At 54.6% G+C, this 14,052-nt stretch overlaps 1 protein-coding gene across 11 annotated transcripts in view; it reads right to left on the bottom strand.

Annotated features, from left to right (window-relative positions):
* Positions 1-14,052, bottom strand: part of huwe1 (HECT, UBA and WWE domain containing E3 ubiquitin protein ligase 1) — a 205,966-nt gene that overhangs the window by 24,111 nt on the left and 167,803 nt on the right. For 7 of the 11 annotated variants that reach the window (XM_072566522.1, XM_072566526.1, XM_072566524.1 and 4 more), the window contains 8 exons: positions 13,543-13,650; positions 11,327-11,626; positions 10,289-10,538; positions 8,372-8,493; positions 6,169-6,407; positions 4,748-5,036; positions 3,478-3,622; positions 1,602-2,163 (listed from right to left, as the gene is read on the bottom strand). In XM_072566522.1, the coding sequence (XP_072422623.1) occupies positions 1,602-2,163; positions 3,478-3,622; positions 4,748-5,036; positions 6,169-6,407; positions 8,372-8,493; positions 10,289-10,538; positions 11,327-11,626; positions 13,543-13,650 (2,015 nt within the window). The remainder of the gene's footprint in view (positions 1-1,601; positions 2,164-3,477; positions 3,623-4,747; positions 5,037-6,168; positions 6,408-8,371; positions 8,494-10,288; positions 10,539-11,326; positions 11,627-13,542; positions 13,651-14,052) is intronic. The other 4 variants (XM_072566525.1, XM_072566530.1, XM_072566532.1 and 1 more) reach the window with 2 other exon arrangements.

Raw genomic sequence — 14,052 nt, 5'->3', positions numbered from 1 at the left:
TGGTGATATTCTGATCTGCCTGCATTCTTGGCACAATTATGTTTTCTTTCTTGAAGTCTGATATATCTTAAGCTTGCTCAGATGAGCACGGCAGTGGGTTCTCTCAGCCTCTCTCTTGTTGGAAATTACTGAAATAACCCCTTAAGCTGGAACTGACAACTGGAAGCGGCAGGTACATATCACTATAAATGCTGGAGGAAACATCACAGAAGCGCTTCACAGGAGGCTCCCAAGCACTGAGGACGAAACGTCTGCAACACAAATTCCCAGCTCGGCGAACAGAACCACAACAACCGAGCACCCGAGCTACAAATCTTCTCCCAAACTTTGAACTTAAGCATCTATCGCTGTATCTCTATCCTTTCATCTAATTCGCCAGTTCACGCCCTCATTCAAGTTTCAAACACTAACCTCGGACTCACTCCTCTCTCCCTCAAACAGAGTATTAAATTCAATCACACTCTAATTGTGATGGTGCCCTCGGTAGCAGCAATGAAAAGCTTTTTCCTTCTAGTTGTCTCCAGTATGTGCTGTTCTAAGGAACTACCACAATAAAAAAAAGTCTATGAACTCATCCGGGCTACCTTTGCCCATCAGATCATTTCCGATCTCACTGCAAGTTACAATCCCCCCCAGGATTATAATGATTATTTCCTCCTTTGTATTGGATTTTAGTGTGCAGTTAATGCTCAGGGGCTACATGCCTGTCTGCCATCTCTGTCCAAGCCACTTCTACATCCTGGTTTCTCAAACCCGGGCCCATTCCTCTCTATGGTTATTTTAAACTTGTTCTCAGGACATGGATGTCACTGGCTGGGCCCAGCATTTACTGGCCAACTCTAATCACCCAGAAGGCAGTTCATTATCAGCCACATGGCTGTGGGTGTGGCTGAGTCATATGTAGGCCAGACCAGGTGAGGACAGTCGACTTCCTTTCCGAAAAGGAGGACCAGAGTGAGCCAGACAGGTGAACCAACACGGCCTACACAGCTGCCCTTACGGTAGCTTTTCACTGAACTCAAACTTCAGCACAGTAACTTGGAGCTCTTGATGACCAGTCCAACGGCATGACCACTATGTCACACCCCCGCTACCCCCGAATGCCAGCACTAACCAGCAGAGCAGCCCCTGCACATTTTCCCAGTTTGCTGCCCTTCCAAAATGTCCTGTAACCTACCACAATCATCTCAATCCACGTTGTTAGTCATAGAGTCAGAGTAACACAGCATGGAAGCAGGCCCTTCGGCCCAAACTGGCCCATGCTGATCATAGTGCCCAACTGCCCGCATTTGGCCCATATCCCTCCCAGGCCTTCCCATCCAAGTACTGATCTAAGTGTTTTTGTAAAATGTTGCTTGTTCTGCCTCTGTCTCTATAATGCAGATCAGATTGTATTTATTCACTGCTCTTTGTATGATCAATCCATCGCTTGGGTTTGAATACAACAAGCATGGAGATTCAAAGCCTTCAGTGAGGCCCTTTTATTATTGTTAGAACCGCTAGGCCGTCCCTGTTGGTTTATGTTCAGACTGGGAAGAAAGTGGGAGAGGGAGCTTTACTCTATCTAACCCCGTGCTGTCCCTGCCCTGAGCAGGTCTCACCTTAGCAAGCTGGATGAGGGTGTCCAGGACGTGCCGACAGACCACGGGAGCAGCCTGGGGGTGGATGTGGACGGTGGAGCCACAGCCCACATGTTTCTCCGAGTGCTTGCGCCCTCCGGACCGCTGGATCTGGAAGATGTTGGTGCGGCAGCCCAGGGCGGCATCCATGGAGACGGAGAGCCAGGAGAGCTGGCTGGTGGTCTTGGCTTCCATCTTGTGGAGCAGGTCCAGCGGCCGGTGCTCGTGGGTGGCTGCGGCAGTAGACGGCAGACCGGAGCCCGGTTTGGTGGCCTTCTTGCCCTTCTCCTCAGGATGCTTGGGGGTCTCGATGCACAGTTCACTCTCGCTGCTGCGCTGCAGGATGGACAGGAGGCTCTTGATGACCCAGTTGCGCGTCTGCGTGTGGTAGCACAGGTTCCGCAGGACTCGGTGCAAGCGGCTGGTGTTCAGCTTTGGCTCGTCCACAAAGAGCAGCACCAGCAAGCAGGAGAGTGCCTCATGGTCCAGGAGGAGGCGCCCTCGCAGTCGCAGCAAGCTGTCCACATTGCTGCTACTCGATGCTCTGCAGGAGGGAGGTTGGGGGAGGGGTGGGGGTGGGGGAGGTGAGGAGGAGGAGGGGGATGAGAGGGAGGAGGAAGCAGATCACATGTCAACAGGACCCCCAATTAAAAACAGCAGCTCAACTGTACATTTCCCCGACGTGACGTCTCGAGACGCAGATAGAGTCATAGAGATGTACAGCATGGAAACAGACCCTTCGGTCCAACCCGTCCATGCTGACCCAGATATCCCAACCCAATCTAGTCCCACCTGCCAGCACCCGGCCCATATCCCTCCAAACCCTTCCTATTCATATACCCATCCAAATGCCTCTTAAATGTTGCAATTGTACCACCCTCCACCACTTCCTCTGGCAGCTCATTCCATACATGTACCACGCTTTGTGTGAAAAAGTTGTTTCTTAGGTCTCTTTTATATCTTTCCCCTCTCACCCTAAACCTATGCCCCTCTAGTTCTGGACTCCCCGACCCCAGGGAAAAGACTTTGCCTATTTATCCTATCCATGCCCCTCATGATTTTATAAATCTCTATAAGGTCACCCCTCAGCCTCCGATGCTCCAGGGAAAACAGCCCCAGCCTGTTCAGCCTCTCCCTGTAGCTCAAATCCCCCAACCCTGGCAACATCCTTGTAAATCTTTTCTGAACCCTTTCACGTTTCACAACATCTTTCCGATAGGAAGGAGACCAGAATTGCACGCAGTATTCCAACAGTGGCCTAACCAATGTCCTGTACAGCCGCAACATGACCTCCCAACTCTTGTACTCAACAGTCTGACCAATAAAGGAAAGCATACTAAATGCCGCCTTCACTATCCTAATTACCTGCGACTCCATTTTCAAGGAGCTATGGACCTGCACTCATTGCACACAGACACATGGATATTCTGACCAGAGTCACAGGGTCATACAGCACTGACTTACATACCTTTACAATCATTCACCCCATATCCTTCTGAAAGCAATTATTGAACCTCCTTCCACCGTCCCTGCAGATCTCTCATATCCCTATGTTCCCTCTGGTTCACTCATTGTTTAAAATCTGAGCTCCTTGGTTACTGACCTAGTCACTCACTTAAACCCACAGGCCTTTCCACTCCTCCAGTAAACTGCCCCTTAAAACATCACTGCTCTAATTACAAACAGCCCAGCTCCCCCCATTCCCTCTGCATCGATGCAGTCTCACACCCCTGCTCCTATCCCAGTATATCTCCCAGCAACCTTCTCCACTCAGAGTAGCAGAGTCCTATCGCGCGACGAGTCGGGTAAGAGCGAGGACCCGAGCCTTGTGTTGGGAGCAGAGCTTTGCTCCGATTACCTGTCGTGGGACCTGGGTCCTGCCAATGTGTTGCGCGTGGTGTACCTGTTGTGGGTGCTGCTCCCCCACTGAAACGCTCCACTCCTCTGCACGGCCAGGCGCGTGTACTGCACCCCTCGGTTCCCTCCGAGGCGCCCGGTGAAGCCTGCGGCACAAAGCAGGGGTTAGAATTCATGGCCTGGCACGGCCCATCCATCAACCGCTGCGGCCGTGAATTACAAACAGCGCTGTTAAACACTCCGGGGGGCTGGACACAACTGGCACCCGACCGTCCTCCCCCATCACCAAACCAGACGGTGCTGGGAGTGAGGGGCACAGCACGTCCCCCCCCCAAAACAAAACAGTGCCAAGTGTGGTGAACAGCCCAAGCGTGAGGCTTTGGGGGAACAGACGGTGGTATCGCAGGCAGCTGGAAGCCAAGATGGGGAGACCTTTGAAGACGTGAGAGAGAGTAGGGGAGTGCGATTTTCCTCCTCATATAAATGACTCCAGATCCCCCCTCCCCGGCTGACCACTTCAGCAGTCCGGTGAGTCAAGACAATCCAAGGGCCAGTTAGCCGTGGGCAACAAATTATGGCCTGGGCAATGACGCCCACATACCAAGGGAGAGGACGCTGTTAAAGACAGGCCTCTTCGATTTTAAATGGCACTACGCGGGTGTCTCTGAGGTCAGGAGGACCGAGACCACACCAGGAAGGGGAAGCAGTCGCTGACTGCACCCGGCTTTGCCCAACCCTCTGACATGCAGCCATTTTTAAACTATAATAAAACCCAAAAGGACGGCAATGGAGCAAATTACTGCAGATGCTGGAACCTGTACTGAAAACAAAAAAAAGCTGGAGATCACAGCGGGTGAGGCTGCATCCTGGGAGAGACAGCAAGCTAACGCTTTGAGTCAAGATGACTCTTTTCTCGGCTCTGAAGTCGTCATCTGGACTCGATACGTTCGCTTGCTCTCTCGCCATGGATGTTGCCTGACCCGCTGTGATCTCCAGCATTTTTTGTTTTCAGCGTAGAACTGCGGATGCAGGAACAAGGATCAGGAATTGCTGGCAGCATCTCCTCTCTGGAGGAGTGTCACTGGATCCAAGACCACCACAGAGACCGGCGGGGCCCACTGAGATTTTCCCACCAACTTCCGATTTTGCTTTGCGTTTAGGACGGTTCCTGACGAGCGGGGAGCTCCAGCTCAGTCCTAGACAACACGCGGGAGGGTACGATGACAGACAAGCGCTGGGGGGGGGGGGGGGTATAGGAGCAGGTTGGGTACCTGTGCTCCGCAGGATGGCAGACAGCGCAGATGAACTGCTGTGGCTGAACAAGCGCTCGTGCATCAGCTGCCGTTGCCTGGCCTCCTGCTCCCGGCGCAAGGCCTGAGCCTCGGCCGCGATGTCTGGTGGCATCACTGCCAGCACGCTGTCCTCCATGTCCTCCAGCACGCTCCGCCGCAAGTCGGAAGGCAGCGTCTGGATGAAGGTGACCGGGTCCATCGGGGTGTCAGGATTGGCCGTCTGTGCCAGCTCTCTCCGCTGCTGCTCCACTCGCTGCTGGGCCAGGACCTGGAAGGTGGCAAACGGGACAGACAGAAAGGCGGCGGGGGGAGAAGAGAGAGAGAGAGAGAGAGAGAGAGAGAGAGAGAGAGAGAGAGAGAGAGACACACACACACAAGGTGGAAGAGACAGACAGACAGAAAGAGAGAGACAGAGAGCGAGCGAGCCAGAGAGAGGAAAAGAGAGAGAGAGAGAGAGAGAGAGGGAGAGAGAGACCACACACACACACAAGTGGAAGAGAGAGACAGACAGACAGAGAGAAGGGGGAAGAGAGAACACTATTACACACTGTATCAGGAGGGAGCCGGAGACAGGCAGGCTGCGTGTGGCGGTGCAGAGCGAGAGCAGCCAGAATTTTGAGGACTAGAGGAAAGATGGACAGGGGAGATCACCTTGGAGAGGCAGGCAGAGTGGTGAAGGGGTTACTTTATTGGTGTGATGATTATTAGATTGTCCCATACGGCAGCGCTGGGGAAACAGGGCTGCAGCTGGGGCCTTTAGGAGAAAGGGAGGGACGAGATCAGGATCACAGCTGGATCAGGATTTCACATTCCATATGTAAACCCACACAGTAACAGAGGATCGGGGAAGGGAGGGTATGCGACTACAGAAGCGTTGCCTCCTAATGCAGAACAGTAGCCACGGGGACCAGCAGGTGTTTGTTTTGTTGGAACATTCGCTCTCAGAATGTAGGTGTCGCCGGCCAGGCCAGCATTTATCATTTCAGAGAGCAGGGGTGAGGAGGGTGGAAGCTGCCTTCCTGATCAGCTGCAGCTCCCCTGGATTCAGGCCGGAGACCATCAAACCCAGGCAATGAATACAACACCAGACGAGAAACAGGGTTGTGGGGGGGGGGGGGAAGAATGGAGAATTGGAAATCACCGGAGACTGGGAAGGAGATGGAAGTGACTGAATACTAGGAATCGCTGTTGCCCAGGGAAGCAGATGGTGGAGGAGGGGCGGGGGGAGAGGGCGGAAAGATTTGGTTGGCGGGGGGGGAATAGTTTTGTGTGTTGAGCCCATTTCCTACATAGAGCACTAAAAGGCCCAGATGACCAGGGCGGAGCAGAAAGCTGGGCAAGGATTGAGAATCGAGGAGTTGGCTGGGCAGCTTTTTAAAGGCAATGTGAAAAGGCCTTACCTCCTCCTGAATGGCTGGTGGGAGTGCAGCCAGGAACTCAGGGCTGACCTCGGTGACCCCCTGGTTACCCACCAGGGTAGCGGCAGCCGCTGCCGCGGCGGCAGCAGCAGACGCAGCCACGGTCGCTGCGGCACGGTTCGGTGGCCGGATCCCCAGCTGGTTCTGGAGAACCTCGCGGCGGATATCCTCAGGCAGGGCAGCCAGGAAGGAGGGGTCCACACCCTCCGGTAAATTAATCCCTGTTGCAGCGAGGTTTGGGGGCACCGGGGGGTGGGGGGAGAGACAGAGAGGGAGGGAGGGAGGGGAAAGAGCACAAGGGAGGAGAGAGAGAGCACCCGAACGAGGGAGGGAGGGGAACGAAAGCACCAGAACAATGGAGGGAGGGGAAAAGAGAGCATGAGGGAGGGGAGAGAGCACCAGAACGAGGGAGGGAGGGGAACGAAAGCAACAGAACGAGGGAGGGAGGGGAACGAAAGCAACAGAACGATGGAGGGAGGGGAAAAGAGAGCACGAGGGAGGAGAGAGAGCACCAGAACGAGGGAGGGAGGGGAACGAAAGCACCAGAACGATGGAGGGAGGGGAAAAGAGAGCACGAGGGAGGGGAGAGAGCACCAGAACGATGGAGGGAGGGGAAAAGAGAGCACGAGGGAGGAGAGAAAGCACCAGAACGAGGGAGGGAGGGGAACGAAAGCACCAGAACGATGGAGGGAGGGGAAAAGAGAGCACGAGGGAGGGGAGAGAGCACCAGAACGATGGAGGGAGGGGAAAAGAGAGCACGAGGGAGGGGAGAGAGCACCAGAACGATGGAGGGAGGGGAAAAGAGAGCACAAGGGAGGGGAGAGAGCGCCAGAACGATGGAGGGAGGGGAAAAGAGAGCACGAGGGAGGGGAGAGAGCGCCAGAACGAGGGAGGGAGGGGAACGAAAGCACCAGAACAATGGAGGGAGGGGAAAAGAGAGCACGAGGGAGGGGAGAGAGCACCAGAACGAGGGAGGGAGGGGAACGAAAGCACCAGAACGATGGAGGGAGGGGAAAAGAGAGCACGAGGGAGGGGAAAGAGCAGGGTGGAAGGAGGAGAGAGAGCCAGAACGAGGGAGGGAGTGGCAAGACAGCAAGAACAAGGAATTGAGGGGGAAGGGAGGGGAGAAAGCAGGGTGGGAGGAGACAGAGCATGAGAAAGACAAAAAGAGAAACGACGAGAGAGATAGTGAGAGAAGGCTGTCAGACATGGCTTGTGGGACACAATCTCTGCAGCAAAGTGTTTCTGATGCTGGAGATGAGATCTCTCAGCGCCCCATCCTCCTCCCCCAGGCACCTATCCGACACCCTGACAGCTGGGAGACGGGACAGCCAGTTCGGTGGGCAGTTGGTCCCGCTCCATCCCACGCAGTGGGGAAACCAACACTTCCCCTCTATCCTCTGTTCTCCTGGCCGTCACATCCAAGCACCAACACGGGTGACGGTCACCAGTGGACGGCTGTGGGATGTGGGCCGAAAGGAGGCCGCTCAACTAAGAGCAGGGATTGCACTCGGGGTCTCCACGATGGAAATCTCCACCCTGTCGAGGGCTGGCTGACACAATTAACCAGGCCAAGGGCAGCCACTCCCAACTTCCAAACAAAAGGTACCGCAGATGCTCAAGATCAGAGGAAGGAACAGAGTTCACACCCTCAGCTCCCACGTGGGGCCATATCGGAGTTGAAGCATTCACACTCTTGCTCGCTCGCTCTCTCTCTCTCTCTCTCTCTCTGTGGTTGCTGCCAGACCTGCTGAATTCCTTCAGCACTCCCTGCTTCCAGACCACAGGATTCTTTCAATCGCTCTCTTTGCTCCAACTTGGATGCTACAGGGAATCTACAATTGTGTGGAACAAGTACTTGGTATTGTATGTCCACGTAAGAGCTTAAAAAGCAACAGGCTGAGCCAAGGGAGTTCAAATGCAAGACAATCGTGCATTACAAACACCACCACCGCCCCCTTCACACCAACAAAGACCCTTTGGGTGAATGGCTAATCTCACCAGCATCCCTTGCTCTGCTGAGTCAGGTTTGTCGCTCCACCTTTGAGCGATGGCCCAGGGAGCACAGGGCACTGACTGACCATCAGCAGAAAGGCCTGCAGACCCCTGGCGATTCGAGGCTGCAAGGCAGGCAAGGGAGGAACATTTCAAAGGTAAGGCCAAGATCGAAGCAAGCGTTGCATACCGGCAAGTGGGTCCTCCTCACTGCTTGTGGTGGACGGCTGTCCATCGGAAGCTGCTGTCACTCCGGTTCCCGGCACTGCGTCTCTGGTGGGCAAGGCCACAGAGGGAATAGAGGATGAGACACTGTGCAAGGGGGGGGTGGGGAGGGAGAAAACACACACAAACCTGTCAGTTGGCAATCCGGAGAGGTTGGTCACGATTTGCCATGGGCAAACCAATTTAGAGAGGGAATTCCAGGATTTTGACCCAGCGACACCGAAGGAACGGCGATGTATTTCCAAGTCAGGATGGGGAGTGGCTCGGAGGGGAAGTTGCAGGAGTTGGTGTTCCCATGCCCTCCTTTATAGTGGTGGTGGCAGGGTTTGCAAGGTGTCGTCTAAGGAACCTTGATGATTTCCTACAGTGCATCTTGTAACTGCTGCTACGGAGTGTCGGTGGAGAAGGGAACAAACATCTGGGGACATGGTGCCTATTTTCTTTGCTCTGCGTAGTGCATTCCTGGGCACTACGGGACAAAGTTTGGTAGAAGATTTGTAGCTCGGGTGCTCGTTGTTGTGGTTCTGTTCGCCGAGCTGGGAATTTGTCTTGCAAACGTTTCGTCTCCTGTCTAGGTGACCTCCTCAGTGCTTGGGAGCCTCCTGTGAAGCGCTTCTGTGCTGTTTCTTCCGGCATTTATAGTGGCCTGTCTCTGCCGCTTCCAGTTGTCAGTTCGAGCTGTCCACTGTAGTGGCCGGTATATTGGGTCCAGGTCGATGTGTTTGTTGATAGAGTCTGTGGATGAGTGCCATGAGTGTCAACAAACACATCGACCTGGGCCCAATATACCGGCCACTACAGTGGACAGCTCGAACTGACAACTGGAAGCGGCAGAGACAGACCACCATAAATGCCGGAAGAAACAGCACAGAAGCGCTTCACAGGAGGCTCCCAAGCACTGAGGATATCACCTAGACAGGAGACGAAACGTTTGCAAGACAAATTCCCAGCTCAGCGAACAGAACCACAACAACTACGGGACAATTTAGTACAGCCAATCCATCCTAACCTGCACATCCCTGGGCACTACAGGGACAGTTTAGCACGGCCAATCCACCCTAACCTGTACATCCCTGGGCACTACAGGGACAATTTAGCACGGCCAATCCCATCCTAACCTACACATCCCTGGGCACTACGGGGACAATTTAGCACGGCCAATCCACCCTAACCTGCACATCCCTGGGCACTACAGGGACAATTTAGCACGGCCAATCCACCCTAACCTGCACATCCCTGGGCACTACGGGGACAATTTAGCACGGCCAATCCACCCTAACCTGCACATCCCTGGGCACTACGGGGACAATTTAGCACGGCCAATCCACCCTAACCTACACATCCCTGGGCACGATGGGACAATTTAGCACGGCCAATCCCACCCTAACCTGCACATCCCTGGGCACTATGGGACAATTTAGCACGGTCAATCCACCCTAACCTACACGTCCCTGGGCACGATGGGACAATTTAGCACGGCCAATCCACCCTAACTTGCACATCTTTGGACTGAGGAAGGGAACCAGACCACCCGGAGGAAACCCAGCAGACACAGGGGGAGAACATGCAAACTCCACACAGACAGAGTCTCCTGAGGCAGGAATCGAACCCGGGCCCCTGGTGCAGTGAGACTGCAGTGCTAACCACTGATCCATCATCCCGCTGAAATAGGGGCTGTGGATTCTTTGTACACTCACCTCGGTTTAACGTCGCGCCTGAGCACAGAATACAATGTCGATTGCTGATATGGAAGCTGACCAGAGGCAGTGGGGGGGCGGGGGGGTGGTGGGTATTCTCATCCAGGGAATATTGCTCCAGAAGCGTCCCACCACAGTGTGGCAACCCGCTCCCTTCTCCCAACCACCCCCGCCCGAGTGCTCACCTCTGCTCTCCAGCCGGGACAGGTTCTGGCTGACCTTCGGAAGAGCCTGCTGATTCAGAGGGGGGGCCCGGTGCCTCATGGGTGGCTGGCCTGCTGCCTTGCTCACTGCCGCCCACGGTGAGGCCTTCTCCCGGCACCTCCTCCAACATGCCTGACACCGGGCTGCTCGTGTCCATGGGGGAGCCCTCCAGCTGGCTGGCCACTGTCACCAGGGTGTCTGAAGCTTCCACTCTCTCCGGAGACTGCGAAGCTGAGGGAGGGGAAAGGGGGGGGGGGGGTGGCGGGAGGAGGAACATGGTAGGAGCAGCAAGGGCGGGCAAGCGGGGAAGGGATGGGCCAAGAGACAACAAGGGTGAGGGAGCAGTGGTTTTGAGCAGGGACAGGGACAAAAGAAAATAAAATTCAAGACCACATCGGAAAAATGTTAAGTCCACAAATAGCTATCCCAACTTCAGAATGGAATATCCATTTGGAAAACTTTAACCCATATTATCAAGGCCAATTCTTGGAGGTACCAGGCACTCAAACAACGTCCCAAGGGCCTGAATATTTTGACTCAAGTTCCAACACACAACCAGACATGTGAATGCAGGGAAATCCCGTGTTTGATCCCTGTGTAGGCCTGACTGGTGGTGAATGCTGGGACCCTTGATCCTGGCTGGGATGGACAGTCCTTGGAAAAGCGCAGGGGATGGACAGCGGGCAGGAAAGCAGAGCCAAGAGTCGGGACCAGAACAGCCGTGACAGGCCGAGTGGCCTACTCCTGCTCCTATTTCACGATCCCAGGACTCTGGGTTTCACCACATCCGGCCCCCTCACCACTGGCGAGAACAGACGAGCCACATCGTGAATGACTGGCGCAACAGAGCTCTGAATGTTCCAAACTTTCACGGAGCCTGGGGGCCCAACAACTCAAAGCGTATCATTCAAAGTGCACACAGTCTCCAGGGCTGACACTGTGATCCCAAGCAAGACACGATCTAGAGGAGAAAGCTCACGAGATGGCGTTTGGAGGCCGGGCGCAGAAAGCTGGCCCACCTGTAGTCGGAGCTGGCGACATTTCCATCTGCAGGGCCTCGGCCTCCCCACTCGGCCTGTCAGGTACCGTCTCAATGGGCATCAGGGACTGGGCCGTCACCTCCTCAGCAGAAGGCAGCTGTAGCGATGAGGCCTGGACTCCAGCTTGGAGCGGGCCAGAAGGTTGCTGCGGTGCCTCCTGAACACCCAGGGCCTGGGTCTCCGCAGCAGGGGCACCCTCCATCGAAGCGGGGGCTGGCAGCAGGTTCTCCAGTCGAGGGGTATCCAACTCAGTGGAACCAACAACCGGCTGCTCGGAGTCTGGCATGAAGATTTGGTAAAAAGGAACACAGTCATTTCATTGTAGAATCCCTACGGTGTGGAAGCAGGCCATTCAGGCAGTCTAGTTCATACTGACCCTCTGAAGAGCATCCCCCACCCAGACACAGCCCCCTCCTTACCCTATCCCTGCACTTCCAATGGCCAATCCACATTAACCTGTACATCCCTGGGCACTACGGGGACAATTTAGCACGGCCAATCCACCCTAACCTGCACATCCCTGGGCACTACGGGGACAATTTAGCACGGCCAATCCACCCTAACCTGCACATCCCTGGGCACTACAGGGACAATTTAGCACGGCCAATCCACCCTAACCTGTACATCCCTGGGCACTACGGGGACAATTTAGCACGGCCAATCCACCCTAACCTGCACATCCCTGGGCACTACGGGGACAATTTAGCACGGTCAACCCACCCTAACCTGTACATCCCTGGGCACTATGGGGACAATTTAGCACGGTCAACCCACCCTAACCTGTACATCCCTGGGCACTATGGGACAATTTAGCACGGCCAATCCACCCTAACCTGCACATCCCTGGGCACTACGGGGACAGTTTAGCACGGCCAATCCACCCTAACCTGTACATCCTTGGGCACTACGGGACAATTTAGCACGGCCAATCCACCCTAACCTGTACATCCCTGGGCACTACGGGGACAATTTAGCACGGCCAATCCACCCTAACCTGTACATCCCTGGGCACTACGGGGACAATTTAGCACGGCCAATCCACCCTAACCTGTACATCCCTGGGCACTACGGGACAATTTAGCACGGCCAATCCACCCTAACCTATACATCTCTGGGCACCATGGGACTCTTTCTCATGATCAATCCACCCTAACCTGCACATCATTGGACTGTGGGAGGACACCCACGCAGACACGGGGAGAACGTGCTAAATCCACACAGACAGTCGCCTGAGGGTGGAATTGAACCCAGGTCCGTGTGAGACAGCAGTGCTAACTCTTTGTTGAAAAACAAAATGTCCAGTTTTCAAATGCTGGACTACGACAAACAGTATAATCAAATGTACAAACCAGGAGGAGTAGGCCTTTCAGCCTGCTCCCCCATTCAATCAGAATGCAACGTTCAAACCCTCATTCCAGATTGTACCCACCAGCTTTCCCAGGAGTAAGTTCCAAAGGTTCATTCAGAGCTCTCTGACTTTTATACTACGGCCAGTGTTCTAGTTTCTCTCTCAACTTGGTCATACAGGACAGGGGCCTGTATCAGTGATTTCCCCCACACGGTGACGGGACGTGGGTCTGTGTTTGTGATTCTCCCACACGGTGAAGGGACGGGGAGACTGTGTCTGTGATTCCCCCACACGGTGACGGGACGGGGGTCTGTGTCTGTGATTCCCCCACACGGTGACGGGACGTGGGTCTGTGTTTGTGATTCTCCCACACGGTGACGGGACGTGGGTCTGTGTCTGTGATTGCCCCACACGGTGAAGGGACGGGGAGACTGTGTCTGTGATTGCCCCACACGGTGACGGGACGGGAGGGCAGACTGTGTCGGTTATTTCCTCCACACGGTGACAGGACTGGGGTCTGCGTCTGTGATCTCCCCGCACTGTGACAGGAGAGGGGTCCGCAGTTCCCCTGCACAGTAACATGCCATGGGTCTGTGTCTGTGATTCCCCACCCTATGATGCTGGGGCGGGGGTCTGTTCCTGCAATTCCCCCACATACAGTTTGGACTGATGTAGAGATTTGAGGCTATGACTACAACAACACAGAGGATATTCAGGAAAAGTTAGATGTGAAAGCATTTTGGTTCGACGTGGGGCACAATTCTGCTCAGAGTTCGGGTTATGGAAGGCTCTGTCTCTCCCGCGCTCTCTCTCTCTCTCACACAGAGACACAGACACAGGTACTCACCTGCTAACTGGCCCTGAGTTCTCATGGCTTCCAGCGCTGCTTCAGCGATTGATGCGGCCATGTTGCTGATGGCTTCATTCGTGGCAGTCAAGGCACTGGAGCTAACACCTGGAGAGCAAGGGTGCAACAGAGACAGACAGAAAAAAAAGATGTCAGGATCACTTCCAACACAGCTCGGACAGGGGGGTATGTGCGACAATCGAGAAGGGGGAACACCAATGAACCAAACCAGCCTCAAAAAGCACTGAAGGCAAAAGCTGTGGGAATGACGGATGATTGTGGAAGAGTACTGATAAGTGAACACATATTCACTGACGGAAACAAGGGAGGAGGGTCCTGCTTTGTGCATTACACAAGTCACAGCGATTTATAAATTGGCAAATGCACCCAATTCTACCATTAACTCTATTCAGTATCTAACCCCATGCTCTCCCTGTCCTGGGAGTGTTCGATGGGGGCGTACAGTGTAGAGGGAGCTTTACTCTATATAACCTTGTGATGCAGTGGTCC

Source organism: Chiloscyllium punctatum, chromosome 50 (assembly GCF_047496795.1).
Source record: "Chiloscyllium punctatum isolate Juve2018m chromosome 50, sChiPun1.3, whole genome shotgun sequence".
Taxonomy (NCBI): Eukaryota; Metazoa; Chordata; class Chondrichthyes; order Orectolobiformes; family Hemiscylliidae; genus Chiloscyllium; species Chiloscyllium punctatum.
This window is presented reverse-complemented; position numbering and strand designations above follow the sequence as displayed.